The following is a 20690-nucleotide window of genomic DNA, read 5'->3' on the forward strand; positions in this document are numbered from 1 at the left end:
ACCAGAGTAATATACACTCTACACTTAAGCCACTGAAACACAACTTACAAAGACTAACATGAGACAAGAAATGACAATTAAGGAGAAGTGAAGACACAAGACCTGTGGTGCTGCCAGAAAACAACTTATAACCTAACGTGACAGTTACCAGGAGTGGCAGAATCGTGAAACCAAATCACAAATACCTTGATTGACACGTTGGTTGGTTGTTGGTTGGTTTGTTGTATAACGCCGCACTCATCAAAATTCCAGCTATATGACGGCGGTCTATAAATAATCGAGTCTGGACAAGACAATCCAGTGGTTGACATCATGAGCATCGATCCACCCAATTGGGATACAACGAAGTCAGCAAGCCTGACCACCCGATCCCGTTAGTCGCGTTTAACGACAAGCATAGTCGCCTTTTAGGGCAAACATGGGTTGCTGAAGACCTATCCCACCACGGATCTTCACGGGTCTAAAGTAATTTCACAACAAGGCCTTTCAATTTAAAACTATTCAAGTGAACCACAAGTACGTCATATTGTCGACACCAGTGTATGTTGGTATTGTTGAAGTTGCATACACTGACGTTGACAAAAGCTTTAAGATTTACTCAAACATATAAAAGTCATAAGGAATACATGCAAAGATATGAAGCCATTTGGCGACTTATAGTGTAACCGTGGAGTTTGATTGTTATTGTCATTAAACAAAATATCATGTGACTAAACACAGGTCTGTGTAGTACTGTGGGTACCCGGTCCTACTCATGACCCATCCATCGGTGTGCCCGAGTTACCCATCCCAGCCCTTGTTATCATATTGGGAGTTAGAAATGTGAATATGTACTATTTAATTCAACATATTTAAAGAAGTCAATATTTCATTATGTTTTCATAGACTATGTAGACAGACATTATTTTGCAGACACACCTAGACATGTTATTGGTAGGCCATTAAGCCAACTCAGACTCTTATCTTCATGTAGGAATATATTATAGGCCTATCTAGGATTTTAGAAAGCCCTTGGCAGACACACTGGGAAAAACTGAAATTTTGTTCAAATATTGTTGGGATTGTCTTAACATTTTCTTCTTCATTACGTTCAGCGGTAGTTTAGTTTCATTCAAAGCAAAAATGGAAACATGAAGCATTAAAGGGGCACTGATCTTCGGCTTCTTCTGCTGTCTGACACTGCTCGCTCGTCGTTGTCAATACGCATTTCTGAACACTGATTCATTACCTGTGATCTATCAAGATTCCGATATTACAAAGGGCATATGTTAATTAATTTCTTCAACCTAAACAAACCGACAAAAACAATGGTGGAGGCTAATCGGTGGTTGTTATGTGGAAATACCCTTGTTTGTTATTGATTAATAAACAGAGGATATTTTAGGTGTCTCGTGAAATATCATGTTTCTCTCACAAATGGTGCTTTGTGAAATTATCAGTCTCGATTGACGAGTTAAATAAAAAATTTTCGAGGGTTTAACACACATCAAGAAGTGATATTAACTCCATAAATGACCATCTGTCATTATTTTGCCTTGTCAGTGTGGAACTGTAAAAGGGACGTCAACAGTTTGTGTCTGGCCCAGACACTTGCGATGGAGGGAAACAATTTGAGGCGAGGTACGCTACATTTCAAAAGTTCCTTCCCCGTTGAAACTACTGCAAAATACCCTCCCCTATACAATCTCATCAAAACTTACAAACTAGAACATATAACCCACACACCTCCAAACAATACATCCATCCATGCAGACAAACACTCAAAAAACAGACCCAACCTAATTAACAAGATAATAAACACCCACTCAAAACTAAATACAGCAAATAAAACAATAACACTAGTGTGGGTACACAGCCACACAGGCACACCAGGAAATGAAATCATAGATCAAACAGCAAAAGCAGCAGCAAAAGAACAGTCACCCACAGTACAATTCCATACAAGCAAAGCCGAAACAAAAACATTAATTAAACACACTATAAAACAAAAACGTTTCCAAAATATTATATAAAAATGCAAATCACAATGGATAAAAACACTGTTCAGCACCCCAATCACAAAATGCAAAAACTATACAAACTCCATTCTAGCAGATAAAATCATAAACAGAATACATAGCAACCAAACCGACTTAAACGAAACACTTCATAAACAAAACAGACACCAAAACCCAAACTGCACTCAATGTAACGCCACAGAAGACATAAATCACATATTTAAAAACTGTACCAAGTATAAACAACAACAACAACAACAACAACAAACACTTTACAACTCCCTCCCACCCGACTACAAAAACAATATCACCATACTATTTAAACCAAACAACCCCCCAGCCACCTATCTACAAATAACCACTTTCCTTAGAGCAACCAACTTAAAAAAATTTTTACACCATGCAAAACAAATTTACTGTCTAAATCTCCACTATAATAGCAACTTTTCAGATCGGGATCCAAATTCCCAGTGCGGATTGTCTTCTACGACGTCCGCGCTTCAAATTCCGCCACAACCAGACACATTAAAACAATAGCCGTTTATCCAGCCATCTGCCCAAGGTCAGGGACACCACTGCCACTGCCACTGCCACACGCGCTAAGCCCGAGTTTATTAGCTTATGTTACCAACCCTTATCCATTATTAATTTATCTTCTACTATTATTTATTTTTGATATTCTATCATTATTTTTTTTATATCAGCTTAACTGATCTCTTTTTATATTATATTTTAATTTTTATTCTTATCTATTCCACTTTTTATCCCCATTTACACTGGTTAAGGTAGGACTTTACAAGCTCAATTTGCTTCCCTTTGCCTCTATAACCCAAACCCCTCCTCTCTCCTACTTTAGCCGCCCCCCACCCCACCCACCCACCCCCCACCCCACCCACACCCACACCCACACACCCACCCCCACACACACCTCCACTTAAAGTTTTTGCTAGACGTTGATCATTATTACCACTATTTATTGTTTTATACGACCTGTCTGCCCCGGGTGCGAAATAGCCAGAGGCTGAAGCGCTAGTAAAATCATAAAATATTGTAGTTTGTACATCATCTGCTGTTAGAATCTACACCGAAACGTCGCCCAATTGTAATACAGAAGTTGTCATCCATAACAATTTTGTCTTAGTTACCATTCCAACTTCTAAATGCCACTCAAAGAAGTTATATGGACATGTGTATGGAAATGGCCGAATAACGAACCACATGAAGTTAGTTATTTGTTACAGTGAATAAAGCCCAGCCTCGTGTAACAAAACATGCTGTTGTATGTGTAGTATTACTATTTTGATTAATCACTTCATGTGATTTTACAAAAGGATATGAAAGGATATACGCAGACATGCACACATCACCTATTCACCAGTGTTGAAAAACACACACGAAACAATGTTGATCTGGTGATCTGTTCAGCAAGCCCCTTAATTAACGTAGACTCTATGAAATAAAATTACTTCATAAAAAAGTCAAGTGTCTACATGAGATACAGAGAATCTGTTCGACTCCAAGTCACTAATGATTTGACAAGTCTAGATTGTTCTGCTCCTGAAATCAAGCATTTTTCTGGGCTCCATTGGGATTCTATTGAGTAGACCACGGACTTGTATAGGTCCATGAGTAGATTTATGATTTTAACTACGGAAATTGTATTTCTCGGATGTTGATTGATTTTCGCTGTGGGTATTTAAAGATAACAAAACAATATGAAACACCTAACACCAATTGTGTAAAACAACAAGACGAAGTGCGGTGGTCTCAGTCTTAAACAAGCTTGGTTTAGGCAAGGTACGCCTGGCACCAACACCATCACTGCTACCAGTACGTGCTGACTTGGCATATAGTGCTTCTTGTATATGTGTGACCGCCTCCGTGGTCTAGTGGTAGAGCGTCCGCCCGGAGAGTTCGATCATACCAAAAGACGTTAAATTATGGAATTTGTTGTTACCATGTCTGGCGCTCGACATTAAGGGGCTAAAACAAGGACTGGTCGGCTCGGAGTCAGTATACTGTGTCTGAGTGGGGTATTCATGTTAAACTGCGGCCTGGTATCACGAGGCAGTATATAACGTTCATGAGGCATTGTATAATGTCTATAGAGCAGTATTTAATTTATGTAATCCCGAACATGTTTTCTGCGCATCAGTACAAACTTTTATGGGGCAGTAAATAACGTTCATGAGGCAGTATTTAACGTTCATGAGGCAGCATATAATGTTCATGAAGCATGTTTTAACGTTCACGATATATAACGCTCATGGGGTGGTATGTAAAGGTCACGAGACAGTTCATAACGTTTGTAAAACAGAAGCAGTACATTACGTTGATAAGGCAACATATAACAGTTGTGAGGCAGTATATAACGATTTTGAGGCAGTATATAGCGTAACGATTTTGAGGCAGTATATAGCGTTCATGGGGCAGTATATATCGGTCGTATGGCAGTGTATAACGTTTATGGGGCAATATATTATGGTAGTGAGGCAGTATATTACGTTCGTTGCGCAGTATATATCAGTCGTGAGGCAACATATAACATTTATGAGACAGAAGATAACGTTCATTTGGCAGTATATAAAGTTAATGGGGCAGTATATAACAGTCGTGAGTCATTTTATAAGGTTTATGAGATGTATATATCGTTCATGGGGCAGTATATAATAGTTGTGAGGCTATATATACTACATTTATGAGGCAGAAAATAACGTTCATGGGGCAGGATATAACATTCATGAGGCAGTATATAACGGTCATGAGGCAGTATATAACGGTCGTGAGGTAGTATATTACGTTGATGTGGCAGTATATAACGTTCGTGGGGCAGTATGTATTAAGCATGAGGCAGTATATAACGTTCATGGGGCAGTATATAACGTTCATGGGGCAGTATATAACAGTCGTGAGGCAGTATTTCACGTTTATGGGGAAGTATATAATGGTCTTGAGGCAGTATATAACGTTCCAGGGGCAGAGTATAATGCCCATGGAACTGTATTCACAATGCCCTTAATATTGTCTTTGCAGCAGTATACAACGTTCATAAGGCAGTATTTAACGTTTTCGAGGCAGTAAATAACGCCCATGAGGTGGTATTTAACGGTCACGAGGCAGTATATGACGTTTGTGAGGCAAAAACAGTACATAACGTTGATAAGGCAGGATATAACGGTCATGAGGCAGTTTCCAACGTTCGTGAGGAAGTATATAGCCTCACTGAGGCGGTATTTGACGTCCATGGGGCATGTATAAAAGTAGTAAAGCAGGATATAACGTTTATGAGGCAGTATATAACGTTCATGGGGCAGTATATTACAGTTGTGAGGCAATTTATAACGTTCATGAGGCAGTATATAATGTTCGTGCGGCAGTATATAACGTTTATGAGGCAGTATATAACGTTCATTGGGCAGTACATAACGTTTATGAGGCAATATATAAAGTTCATTGGGCTGTATATAACAGTTGTGAGGCAGTATATAACAGTTGTGAGGCAGTATATAACGTTCATGGGGTAGTATATAACAGTTTTGAGGCAGTATATAACGTTCATGGGGCAGTATATAAAAGTTGTGAGGCAGTATGTAACGTTCACGGGGCAGTATATAAGGTTTATGAGGTAGTATAGAACATTCGTTTGGCAGCATAAACGTTTATTGACGGCCTTCACGAGGCAGTAGACAACGGTCACAAGTCACTATATAACGTTCACGAGGCAGTATATAACGACCACGAGAGAGTATATAACGTTTGTGAAGTACAATGTGTAAATATTATTTGTAGGGCAGTATATAACGTTCATGAGGCTGTTTATACTCTTCATGAGGTAGTATATAACGTTAATGAGGCAGTGCATAACGTTCACATGGCAATAGCTGCAACATGACGCTATGTATTAGAATACCAAACGACGTTTCATATAACGGTAACTTAAGGTGAGGTGAGGTGAAATGGGGTTTAACGTCGTGTGTGTGTGTGGCTGCTTGTACTAGTCCGGACTGATGCCGATTTATAGTGCTAGCTCACTGAGATACCATGCCACAGTTTAACATGAATACCCCACTCAGACACAGTATACTGACTCCGAGCCGACCAGTCCTTGTTTTAGCCCCTTAATGCCGAGCGCCAGACAGGGTAACAACAAGTACCATCTTTTAACGTCTTTTGGTAAGACGCGGTCGGGGATTGAACCCCGGACCTTCCGCTCTCCGGTCGGACGCTCTACCACTAGACCACGGAGGCGGTCGGTAACTTAAGGTAGTCCATGGATAGAACAGCATTATGTAGCACTATGTATATATGACAGCGTCAATTCTGCATCAGAATCTTCAGAAACGCACACTACAGGCAACATCTGGAGATATGTACATTGATTATCCAGTGTCGTTTGACACTTAAATGCTGCCTCATGAACGTTAAATACTGCCCTACAAACGTTTTTACTGCTGCATAGACAACATGTTCGGCATTATATAAATTAAATACGGCTCTATAGACATTATATACTGCCCCATGAACGTTATATACTGCCCCATGAACGTTATATATTGCCCCATGAACGTTATATACTGCCCAATGAACGGTATATACTAACTCACGACCGTTATATACCCCCCAATGAACAACATATAAACTGCTTCGTGAACGTTATATACTGCCCAATGAACGTTATATACTACCCCATGAACGCCATATACTGCCTCTAAAACGTTATACACTACTTCACGACTGTTACGTGTATATCCAGCCCCCTGAACGTAATATACTGCCTCATGAACGTAATATATTGCATCACGACAGTTATATACTGCCTCATGAACGTTATATACTGCCTCACGACCATTATATACTGCCCCATGAACGTTATACGCTGCCCATAAACGTTATATACTGCCCCATGCACGTTATATACTGCTTCGTAAACGTTATACACGGCCTCATGAACGTTATATACTGCCTCATGAACGTAATATACTGCCTCATGAACGTTTTATACTCTCTCATGAACGTTTTGTACTCTCTCATGGTCGTTATAAACTACGTTACGAACACTATATACATATCCTGCCTCATGAACGTTATACGCTGCCCCATGAACGTTATCTACTGCCTCATGAACGTTATATACTGCCTCATGAACGTTATATACTGCCACATGAACGTTATAGACTGCCTCATGAACACTTTATACTGCCTCATGAACGTTATATACTGCCTCATGAACGTTATATACTGCCTCATGAACGTTATCTACTGTCTCATGACCGTTATATACTGCCTCATGGCCGTTATATACCGCCTCATGAACGTTATATACTGCCTCATGAACAATACATACTTCCTCATAACCGTTATATACTGCCTCATGAACGTTATATACTGTCTCATGACCGTTATATACTGCCACGTGAACGTTATATACTGCCTCATGAACGTTGCATATTGTTATATATGAACTATTGGATTCCGTATTGAAGTTGTGCTCTACCAGGTTTGCAATACTCTGTGTGTGTGTGTGGCTGTTTGTGCGTGCGTGGGTATGTTGTACGTCTATCATGGTGACACGAGAACCTCAGAGGGGCCCCCACTGTCATCACGGATCCCTGGGCACTGCAAAGGTTATGGTGTAGGTATTGATGTCTGTGGTTCCTAAGGGCATTGTTGGGACAACAGCCAGGTGAAGCTTGGCGATAATTGTTTCTTCAATATATGGATTTAACGATCAATATTCATAGTTAGGTGAGTAGCTGTTACCTTCATATCAAGCAATCACGTAGAGTATCCTGACGTCGTAAAATGCATGGTTGAAATATTGCGCTTGAAATCCTTCAATACTGTACTGGTAGGTCCTGTTTGGCAGTGACAATGTCTATTTAAGATCGGTTATTATCCATGTCAACGTATCTCTTTCACTAGATATAGTACATGTTCGTCAGCAAGGTGATCAATCCCTATGGCATGCGGATATATGAATACGATCTTGAATGACGTGCAGATCAGTGTATTCAACACGGGGAACGTATGATGCTGTCCCACACAGCCATTATTCACTGTCCAATACAAGAATACCCCGTTTCAGTCACTTGATAGTGGATCTCCGAATACATACCCCATCTGGCGTTGGTGGTTGGAGTGAACGACACATTCGGGATGTTTCGCCAGCTTAAAGCGTCTCTCATGAGAAGGGTAAATACTATGTAGTGAATGTTTAGCATATTGTGGTACAGTATACTACGGTTATAACGAACTCAAATGGAACACTAATTTAAGTTCGTTATAACCGTCGTTCGTTATCAGCATACATACGTACAACATCTATACAGCAAATTGGGGGACCAAAAATTAAGTTCGTAATATCCGTCAGTTCGTTATAAGAGTGTTCGTTATAAACGTAGTTTACGTTATATACATGAACGTTATATATTGTAATATGTGAACTATTAGATTTCTCATTGAAGTTGTGCTCTACCAGATTTACGAAACGCTATGTTGGTGTGGCTGTGTGTATGTGTGTGTGCACGCGTGTGTGTGTGTGTGTGCGTGCGTGCGTGTGTGTGTGTGGCTCTGTGTGTGTGCGTGTGGGTACATGTGTGTGCGTGTCTGTGTGTGTGTGTGTATTTTAGTTAGTGTGAATGTGTGCGTGTCTGTCTGTATTTAAGTTAATGTGAATGTGTGTGTGGCTGTGTGTGTGTGGCTGTGTGTTTTAGTTTGTGTGAATGTGTGTGAGTGTGTGTGGCTGTGTGTGTGTGTGTGTGTTTTAGTTTGTGTGAATGTGTGTGTGACTGTGTGTGTGTCTGCTTGTACTAATCCGGACGAATGCCGGATGGACACATCACTTAATTCAATTCAATTCAATTCTTTATTGTATGAAAAGCCACAGGCCCAAATACAACGGAAGTACATAACATATTTTATAAGATACAAAGTCAAGGTAACAATTCACTTCGTAACAAAAACGCATGATGTATGTACAAAGCCAGTGTATGTTGTGTTAGAAGATCCTTGCAAGACAGTAATGAAGACAATCTTATAGCGGTAACACGTGCTAAAGACCACTGCGGTAAGTACTTGTTTCTTAGATTTTCGTATATAGGGCAAATAAACATAAAATGGTATTCATCTTCGACAACAATGTCACATGGGCATAACCTTAGGGATTTCTCAATAGATGGAAATCTTCCTGTGTTAATTTTTAGATCATTCAGGCCAAGTCTAAAACGAATAATGATGTTACGAAAATTCCTGTACCGTAAGTTTGTTAAATAAGATTCTGGTTCGAGCAATGGCTTGAAATGGCGATAAGTATCATATCTTGAAATTCCGTAAATATCTGAATGTCATTTCTGATGAAATCAATGGCACGCATGTGAATGTACACACTCAGACACAGCATACAGACGGACCATACAGACTGCGAGCCGAGCGGCCCTTGCGTCTGGCAAACAAGGGGGTACAAACTTTCATCGTTAGACGTGACAAGGCCGAGGATCGTACGGCGGATACCACTCTATCCACTAGACTATATCTACCTTACCACAGAGATACCGTGTATGTACATAATGTCGGCAAAGAAAGCGTAACCTTATCTCCACCACAAGTATTTAAACACTATACAGCGACCCAGCCATAACGCTGTGAAAATGATCAGGCAGTCAAAACCCCGGCAACACCCCGCGGACTTCAATCCGTGTTTAACGGGTAGAACGGATATGCTTTGAAAACAGCAGATCACAGTGTTATATTCAAAACGCTCCCCCGTTGTAAAGGCGAGTTTCGAAAAGTAGGCGTGGGTACGTTGTGTGTCTATCATGGTGACACGAGAACCTCAGAAAAGCCCCCACTGTCATCACGGTTCCCTGGGCACTGCAAAGGTTATGGTGTAGGCATTGATGTCTGTGGTTCCTGAGGGCGTTGTTGGGACAACAGCCAGGTGAAGCTTGGCGATAATTGTTTCTTCAATATATGGATTTAACGATCAATATTCATAGTTAGGTGAGTGGCTGTTACCTTCATATCAAGCAATCGCGTGGAGTATCCTGACGTCGTAAAATGCATGATTGAAATATTGCGCTTGAAATCCTTCAATACTGTCCTGGTAGATACTGTTTGGCGGTGTCAATGTCTATTTAAGATCGGGTATTATACATGTCAACGTGTCTCTTTCATTGGGTATAGTACATGTTCGTCACCAAGGTGATCAATGCGTATGGCATGCGGATATATGAATACGCGGGGAACGTGGAACGGGGAATGTGTGATTCAGTTTCACACAGCCATTATTCACTGTCCAATACAAGGAAACCCCCTTCACTTAATAGTGGATCTCCGAATACATACATACCCTGGCGTTGGTGGTTGGAGTAAACGGCACATACGGGATGTTTCGCCAACTTCAAGAGACACTCATGAGAAAGGTAAATACTATGTAGTTAATGTTTAGCATATTGTGGTACAGTATACTACGGTTATAACGAACTCAAATGGAACACTAATTTAAGGTCGTTACAACCGTAGTTCGTTATCAGTATTTTACGTAATCCTATGTGAACGATAACGTCGATTATTCGAGAAACATGAATGTCTCCTTGCAAAGCCAGCTGTTGCAGGTCCATAGTTAAAAACAAAGATCCTTAACTGGACGTACAGTAAAATACGTTTATAACGAACACGCACATAACTAACTTACGGATATTACGAACTTATGTTTTGGTCCCCGCCATTTGCTGTCTAGATGTTGTATGTATGCTTATAACAAACTACAGTTATAACGAACTTAAATTAGTGGTCCATTTGAGTTCGTTATAATCGTAGTTTACTTACGTGTTTACTCGTACAAACGTGAGCACTATGACATCGGCACCCTTCCGGACTAGTACTAACTTTCCTTTGTTGATGTTTTACAATAGACTTGCGTGTTGTTCCGTGCACTGATGCGACACAGGCGTGTTCCTATTGTTCTGACTCAGTCTGGCAGAACCTGTACAGCAGCACTATTATAGATACTGATCTTTACTTTGCTTGTGAATTCGTAGCATAAATGCTTTGGATGACTGAATGTGTATCCTCCCAAAACGTAGACCCCTTAAAACGCAGAACCTGTACAGAAGCACTATTATAGATATTGAGCTTTACTTTGCTTGTGAATTCGTAGCATAAATGCTTTGGATGAATTAATGTGTATCCTCCCAAAACGTAGACCTCTTAAAACGCAGAACTCCCATAATTGCAGACCAGGGTGTCGTTGTGCAGAGGAATCTTAGCGCTAAGGTAATCATATGACCATACTTTAACGTAGACTTAGAATCGTAGCGCTAAGGTTGTTTTGTACAACGGCACACTGAAATTGATTTTCATCCCAGTAAAATACGTGTATAACGAACACGCTTATGACGAACTGACAGATATTGCGAACTTAATTTTTGGTCTCCGACATTTGCTGTATAGATGTTGTATGTATGGTTATAACGAACGACGGTTATAACAAACTTAAATTAGTGGTCGATTTGAGTTCGTTATAACCGTAGTTTACTGTACATAATGCATGCTGTCACACCTAATTAAGGGATGGATCAATCCATAATTGTTGTAATTATTTCCCTACGTCGATACCTCAAGAAGGTTACGTGTTTTGTATTTAGGATACAGGACCTAATTTATTGTGATCATATATCACTGTACAGGGCAGATAACACGCAGCATAAGAAAACTGATAACGCTTACTGATAAATCCATTAATATTTCCCCATAAATTAAACCAGTCCTACATTTTTTATATTTGCCTTTTTTTACGGTGGCCCAGTCGTCTACGGCGCTGCGTTTCGCTGTGCAGAGTTGCGTCCCTTGGACACGCCAGAAACCTATAATTGTTGGTTCGAAACCCTGTTCGCCCCTCATTATGTTTCTAGGTTTGTCAGCACCATACCTCGTGGTTTTCACCGAAGTGGTAAACGTCTGAGACCTGCATCACTTTGGGCTTTACTCCTAGATTAAGCTGACACGCCGGTTATAACTGGAATACTGTTAAAAGCGGCGTTAAACTCAACTCACTCACTCACTCAGACTTGCTCATGATTGACTTATCTATGCAGGATGGTGTAAGACGCTTGTTTATTCTCTGTTGTTGATTCAGCGCGAATGTTATGGGGCCGTGACGTTATAGTACAGTGTGCTAACGGCTAACAATAGCCTCAATACATGTTTGGTTGCTATGTCCTCGTCGTGAGTCCTTCAGTGTGAAAGTATGAATCTCCATTGATATCTGTACAAAGCTAATTCAATGAAGAAGAAGAAACAGTCATCACCACCTGGTCTATTGTCATGGTAATTCTGGGGGCCCAACAGCCGCCAAGACCGGGAAGTTAGGGTGAGCGGAAACTGGGGCCAGGTTCACACAGTGCCGATTATTGCTCCCGTTTGAGATCAGACAGCGCTAAGACAAGAAAAGTGAAAAAATCGAATTACTATCCTCAATGATCTGGAATGTCCTATCATTGTCTGAACGCAGTCGTATACGTTCGTAACAGAGTCCTACGGATCGGGAAAGGTCCAGGGAGGCCGGCCAAGCACTCCCGACCGTAAGAGACAACCAACACGTTAAGTTCCGGGTAGAGAATAGGGCTCCAGTAACCCAAGCTTGTCGTAAGAGGCGACTAACGGGATCGAGCGGTCAGGCTCGCTGACTTGGTTGATGCATGTCATCGTATCCCTATTGCGTAGATCGATGCTCATAATGTCACTCACTGGATTGTCTGGTCCAGACTCGATTATTTACAGACCGCCGTCATATAGCTTGAATATTGCTTAGAGCGGCCTTAAACAAGAAACAAGAGAGTCAATCATGCTGCTAGGTATATAACCTGTTGTCATGGGATTTTAACATTTTTTGAGGGGGTTACCTTCCTGCAAACACAACAGTGGTACCCTAATCACAACTCCTATCACAGTTCATTAGCATATCATAATGACTTTTGGCTCTAACAACACGCCATCAATCACATCGTTGAGAAGTAGCTGTATATAGCTGGATTTTGTGTGATAATTGGCATTGCCGTTTCTCTTGGTATTTATATCCAACATTTAATTCAAATGTTACATTAACTACATACTTGACAGAAATGAACAAAAACTGCGTCACGACAACGAAAGCGGTTTCAGACCAGGGGTATGTGGTGCACAGTGAAAGGTGGTTGCTCTTGTAGAGGAATAATGTGTTCATGTATTGATGGATGTACGTGTTTCCTGCACCAAGTACACATTCACTGAGATTGGATGAGAATAAAATGTTGCCAAAGTTTTGGAAATATTTAAATTGGTTTATATAGCAGGTTGTGAGTGACAATTGTTCACAGTCAATGTAAGAGTGTTGTTTGGTGCATATTGAAGTACTTTACATGCTACTGATGGACCTTGTTTACCTGCGAATGTACATGTGACAGTACACGTGCATGCTTATATTTGATAAATAATGGATACATGACTCGTCAGTTTCATTCCTTTAGATATAACCGATTTGATAAGAAACCGATTAAATATAATTATTAATCCAAATTAGATATTTCCTCTTTGACCTATCTAACTATTCATAACATGCACCATATAAACATGTACAGTGTGTTAACTGAACATTTGAAAGGGAAAACTTCATTCCTTGGCCCATGGATGGTTGGTTGGTTTGTTGTTTTACGCCGCACTCAGCAATATTCAAGCTATATGACGGCAGTCTGTAAATAATCGAGTCTGGACCAGACAATCCAGTGACTGATGTCATGAGCATCGATCCACGCAATTGGGATCGGTATAAGGATAATCTATTTTCGTGGTGTTTTGTTCACGAGGAACCAAACTATTCCAACACAAGTATCGATAAAGAAACTGTATACGTTTAGTTGTAAAAAAACCCCATAAGAAATGATGAAATCGTGCTTCATAAAAAAGAGGTAATAAAGAAATGGATGGCCCTATCTAAATTATAACTTAGTCCTTAGATTCCAACATTCTCCTAAATGTGTAAGTGTAATTTGACTAATGTTGCACCATTATTAATGGAGAACTAGCCTTATCATCAAATGTAATGAAATACCCAAAGAAATAACACCGTTCTATTTGACCTCATGGCTGGTTTTATGTCTTTCATAACGTCGGAGAAAGATGACTCTGGTATTTTGATTAATATATATATATATATATATATATATATATATATATATATATATATACATATATATATATCCCCTAATTTTCGTTCAAGATATGGAAAATGTCGATGTGTAAAACGGAATTTCACGCTTTTTCGACACAACATAAAGTTAACATGACTGCTTTCACCAATTAAATAATGTCTTGAATATGTAAACAATTAGCTAGTTTATCGTGTGTCTTAATTTGACAAGACACGCATCAATTTACGTAATGAAATACCCAAAAGAATATTTCAAAACAACCAAATTATATTCAATATTGGACAGATATTGTTATTATTTCTCTTCATCTCGTCTCAGAATTACACACTAAAAGATGCGAAGAAAGCTATATTGGTATAGAATTGTCAGGATAATCGTATACGGTTATACCAACAGCTAGGGTACTTGGCATGGGTTTTATTTTTAAACATTTTACAATTCCTGGAGAAATAAAGTGAACAGTTTAATATCCTGTGATCACAATATTAAAAAAAGAATGAACCCCTTGATTATATAATGCAAAACGAGAGGAATAATGCGTAAATTGTGTGTGGCTAACACGCACCTGGCGAATCGTTAGATATCACGGCTCTGTGTATCAAACGACAAAAAAAAAAAAATTCCAAGACCAAGACAACTCTTTCAGAAATGTGTGCATATCTTTTTACGAAAAATATTATCCATTTTGTTAAAGTAATAGAGATCGACCTACAAAATAAAATGAAACAGCTATTCAAAGACATTGGTTATATGGACTTATGATATTGCCTTTTACACATCCCAAGAAATACGTACATGCTGCAGTTACCTTTACGCTTCATCTTGTAACACTTGACCAAAGGAAAGAAATATCGTATTCGATACTAAAACCCTATCAATTTTTGTGTAAACAATGTTCAAACAAACAGGAGATTATCAAAGGTTCGTTCATACATGTTGTGGCTTATATCTGCGTATGATATCATTTTGAATATTGACAAATAGCCATAGGGAAATTAATTGTGTGAAAAAATGTATAAAACATATGCAAAATCTACATGATAACTGAAACTGTAAACAGCATGATACAATGATCGTGTGCACTCTCATTCAAGGACCTTCACCGCAAAGAAATTACCAAATATGTACAACAATGTTGACGTATGACATCACTACCTGTGACCGACTTTTACAAAATGGCGTGTTCACTGTCAACAGTACGCGGGATTTACGAGGGGACTTTCGTTGATTCAGGGATCGCATATACATAAATGTGACATGTAAGTAATCAGAAACATTCTGACAATCTATGTACTGTTATTCGTTGTTATAATTTTCATTGAAAAGAACCAAAATAGGCAGAAATTCCGATAAATACCGTTGTCGTTGTGCGTGATTTTGCGTCAGTCATGGCGTCACACAGGACGGTAACTTTGACAATTTCTGTTGAAAATATCAAATGATTGCAATGTATCTATTTTAAATTCCCTAATTTCTCCTACTATTCTCTTCCTGTGCATATTCTGAAAATGTTGAGCCAATGTCTTGAAAGAATAGACGAATGGATAGCTCAAAATAGGAGAAAATGCTACACTGTGTAAAATCTGTATTTTGCTTTGTGTACATTTCAAACAAGTGCAGCTTTTCGAGCACAGCGTTCGTTTTCACACCTAACATATTTTGCTTGATTTCATCCAGTCACTTTGTATTGGTGACAAAGACCATTGGTCATTTGATTCTAAAATGTATGAGGAATTCAAGGATGTGTGTATGGCAGCTAAGTTTAAAATATACGCGATGTTACAGGCGCCTCATAACCGGTGTACTTCAAACGTGATTTTGTAAACACTATCAAATATGGCGGAAAGTTCACTTCGGCGTTCGTGTTTGCGTGTTTTCCAAAACATTCGAAACGATTATCGGGTTATCGGAGACGTTTTGGAATGATCATTGGTGATTTCATAAAATACAGATACCCGTGATCACTAATATACTATTTTTGAAATTCATTTCTCCGAGTAAATATCCTAAATTTAGATTTCAAAACATGCTGTAAATAACGCCGTGAGTGGTGATTTACTACTGTGTAAAAAATGGCGACATTTACGATGTACCTAATTTTCAGAGGTCATTTTCAGTAATTTTGCTTGGCCTAAAATGCCAGTGGATGAGATCACAGAACAGGGAATTTCCCACCTTATTCAAAACTGTGAAGTGTATTTGTATGGGTGATGTATTTTGAATTTTATTCGACTTCAAAGTGAGGGTTGTAGAGGAAGGACGTATATGTCCCTCTGGCATCCAGGGGGTAACGTCGCGTCCAAGATTATTGGACTTGTAAGCGACGTGCATGCACGTGTGTGTGTGGCTGCTTGTACTAGTCCGGACTGATGCCGATTTATAGTGCTAGCCCACTGTGATACCATGCCGCAGTTTGACATGAATACCCCACTCAGACACAGTATACACGGAGGCGGTCGTCTACATTTGAAGTATCAGTGATAAAATAATGATACTCTTACCATATGTTCCGTGCTATTTCAGATAAACAATTGACTTGCCTTTGCATGTGTATGTGACAGGTGCCACTGATAGGGCAGGATACGCTCACTGTTTCGCGAGCATTTGGTGTCATCACTATTTGATTCATAAACACATGCTCAAAACACAGTCGGATAGGCCTAACCTACAATTGTCTCTGCTTTCAGCAGAGATTTCTTGACGCTTTTAGTTAGAAAATAAACGTAGGGCCTTGTTCTGACTTTACAATTTGTTGAAACTTCAAGCTGTTATGAAACAGTACTACAAAACATCCACATGAAAAAGAAATAGGGGAGGCGAGAAATTTCCATTTGGTGGATAACTCGAGAGCTAAATTTTACAATTAAGTTTCTTTGGAATATTCAACTTAAATTTCCATTGTAAGCAATATAATCGAAATTTGTCTGCGCTTTTCTGAACAAGATAGTACCTAGCTTCCAACATCATTAGGAGAGAGGGGGCACGGGTGGCCCAGTCGTCTAAGGCGCCGCGATTCGCTGTGCAGAGTTGCGTCCCTTGGGCATGCCAGAAACCTATGATTGTGGGTTCGAATCCCGGTTCGCCCCGATTATGTTTCTAGGTTTGTCAGCACCATACCCGTGCTCGTGGGTTCCACCGAAGTGGTAAACATCTGAGACCTGATCACTTTGGGCTTTCCTTCCACATTAAGCTGACACGCCGTGATATAACTGTAATAGTGTTAAAAGCGGCGTTAAACCCAACTCACTCACTCATTAGGAGAGAAAGGAACGGAGGTTAGCGGATATTGCCCCAATGGTGGCCTGTGATCAGGGAGATAGCAGGGCCAAATCTGGTCGACGTGACTTTAATTTATATATTTCGGATAGAGAAATCAATTGCACACAAAAACAATACAAGAAGACAGTTTGACAGAAAATGGAAAAATTTGGCAAATGAATTGTCTGGTTAATATGTCTCTATTTTTTTAACATGAACAATTTCCACTAATGTGATGAAAGGATTTAGCAAACATGGCAGATGTAGCCTGCCCGTTTCACCATTTGTCAACATTGTTGGACACCTGTAGCCAACTTAAATTTGCTGTCTGCTGTATAGGTAACTACTACTCAATCTATAACTCTTGAATATCATATACTTAATAGAATTAAATATATATATATATATCATATACTTAATAGAATTAAATATATATATATATATATATATATTAAAAATTCTGGTCGATGTGAAGGATGTTCAATGAGTTCAAAGCCACATGCTTGTAGTGCAGCCATGGATATTCGAAGTTTAGCCTTGATATTCTAATGAATGTTGGTTGCGGTAATTCGCTCGTCACGCCGAAGACCCGGGTTCGATTCCCGACATTGGTATCGTGTCTTCTTTCATCCACAATCATACCATGCTATTTTATCAACATTTGTCTTTGTGGAGGCAGTTGGAGGTCTTCCCGATCGTGGAGGATCATCTTCGCACTTTCCCTTTCACCTCTTGATCTACCTGCCCTTCCTAAGCAGTGGCAAATAAAGGAGTATTTCCCTTTTAAGCTGACACCAAGGTCCGTATGGATGTCTTTTGGAGTTAGCCTTTCAGTGGGAGACACTAAGTCTTGATGACAGCGACTGGCCAAGTTTGCATTTTTCATCAGTAGAGAATACCTCGTCACTTTCATGCCTGCGTAACTATGCTTCCTGGGTGTGTCTTTGGATCAAATGCAGCCAGTAAGCCTGAAAAGGCACTGTTACTTAAAACATTAGTGAGTTGGGTTTTAACTGTATTCCAGTTTTATCGCGGCGTATCAGCTTAATGTGGGAGGAAAGCCCAAAGTGATGCATGCCTCAGACGTTTACCACTTCGGTGAAACCTACGAGCACGGGTATGGTGCTGATAAACCTAGAAACATAAACGGTGCGAATCGGGATTCGAACCTACAATCATGGGTTTCCGGTGTACCCAGGGGACGCAACTCTGCACAGCGAATCGCGGCGCCTTCACAAGGGATTATTCCAATATTTACAAAATATACAATTTTGTATATATGATATATCCAAAAAAATACAATTTTGTACATATGGATAGACATTAATTCTCACAATATGTGGATGCTATTGAAAATATTACTAATAATACCGGACAGTATTATTGTCTGTGACAATAATATTTTAATTATTCATTATGACAACTCTATTTGGAGTGTTATGTTGACAGCACTTTACATAATATAGAAATAGAACATTTGAGCAGTTAGATTAAGAATATATAATAACTGCGCCACCTGTTTACAAATAAGAAGATCTATACATACAAGTAGTTCAGAGTAGTTTTAAACAATGACAATAAAATAAATATATCATGAATACCGGCAAATATGAATGTATACAATTTAATATATATGTTTCTGTTATGTCATGGTATGGTGACTCTAAATCTAAAATACTGCTTGATATTGTTTTGACAAACAGTTGTATGCACTGTCCAATGTGAATGTGATACTCCTACTTAAGTATATAAAAGGATGTTCGTTTAGTCAAATGACATGTGTTCATTTTAAACAAGGATCAGTGTAACAGGACTACTAGGTTTGTCATCTGATATTAGCATAATTAGAACAAAGATTGTAATTAGTTATATGCGGACTCCAGTTAGCTAAGGCAGCCAGCATCAGTGGAGAGTGTGAGCAGCTCGAGAAGAGGCGAGCAACTCAATGTGATTTATGAATTTGTGGAATTTTAATAAATAAACGAACGCCTGTCATAAAAATGCAGTCGAACATAGAACACACAGAATCGCAGATGTTTCTATCGTACATTTGAGGGTGAACGTGATGGGAAGCCGTGCAGGATGCCTTACAGCGATTTGACTTCAGAACACAGTGAGCTCGAGCTCAGGTAAGTTTGTTTATGATGATATTTTCCTTCATTCGTGCAATAGATATGGCAATCATGAGCGCTGACTCTATATGTGTTCGCAATAGGACATTTGGAAGAAATAAAACTGATTTACAAGATTAGTACACAACAAAGCCACTACGTGAATATCAAATAAATTGATTCACAATGTTACAACATCTAATCCTATTTCTGTTTAATGCAACAGGTTTAAAGCAGTTAAAATTGTACAATTATTATTATAAAACACAGCTTGTTTATATATGTGTGTCGTTACCTCTCTCATGTTAAATACATAAATGTATAAAAATGTTTTAATATAATTTAAAATTACTATTAATTTTACATTATAAGTAACATTATGGAGCCTAGCATGTCGAGCCAAGAAACTATTGAACATATTATTCACCTTGGAATGTCTGTTTACTGTTTGCGTCGGTGTCCAGACAATTCCCCAAATGGACAATTCCAAATACCAAATGGATGAAAGCAAGTAAAGTTTAATCCACAGAAAATAGAAACTATTCATTTTCACGTCAGTCTAACAATGTCAGTCTAAATGCAATACCTAACCTTAAAATGAAAAGATTTTTTTTATCAATGACTTTTGGTATAATGTTTCAGTCAGATTGTTTATAGCATTCTGATATTGACGACATAGTTAAAAAGCTAAGCCCTGTGATTAATTGCCTCAGAAGTCTTAAAATACCTTTCTGGTGTCCCCTGTCGGGAACCATACTCAGATCACTCAGTTAAATACTTCCTTTCACATAAATCTTTAGAAGTTATGTACAAGCTTATTGCCCATATTTTTGGCTCCCATATTTGCAAAAATTGTACCAAAAAACAAGAATCAATCCTCGAAAGTTTACACTGCATTACAGACTATTTGTGGGGAGACAAGGGGGACAAGCCACGGGGAACTTTATTGAGAAACTGACATTGCCAAAAGAAAACGCTATTTTACAAGATGGAAAAAATCTTTTCTGTTAGTGAATACAATTAAAGAAATCGAACCAAATTAAGGCTACCAGTTGTAGAACAGAATGCTATGCCAAATCATTCTGATACCATTAATAATTGGAATAGTCATCTGATATAGAGGATTATTAAACTTGGAC

The 20690-nt window shown here is 39.0% G+C and overlaps 1 protein-coding gene across 5 annotated transcripts in view; it reads left to right on the forward strand.

Annotated features, from left to right (window-relative positions):
- Positions 1-8098: 8098 nt before the first annotated feature.
- LOC139442549 (uncharacterized) overlaps positions 8099-20690 on the forward strand; it is a 32024-nt gene continuing 19432 nt past the window's right edge. The window contains exons 1-2 of one of the 5 annotated variants that reach the window (XM_071223376.1): positions 8123-8189; positions 8999-9063. Coding sequence is in view for 2 of the 5 variants with exons in the window: in XM_071223373.1 (XP_071079474.1) it covers positions 8154-8189 (36 nt within the window). In the remaining 3 variants the exon portion in view is untranslated. Of the gene's footprint in view, positions 8190-8998; positions 9064-9701; positions 10418-20690 lie in introns of those variants that run through there. The other 4 variants (XM_071223373.1, XM_071223372.1, XM_071223374.1 and 1 more) reach the window with 4 other exon arrangements.

Source organism: Haliotis cracherodii, unplaced genomic scaffold, assembly GCF_022045235.1.
Source record: "Haliotis cracherodii isolate W230 unplaced genomic scaffold, xgHalCrac1.p SCAF_5, whole genome shotgun sequence".
In the NCBI taxonomy this organism is placed as follows: Eukaryota; Metazoa; Mollusca; class Gastropoda; order Lepetellida; family Haliotidae; genus Haliotis; species Haliotis cracherodii.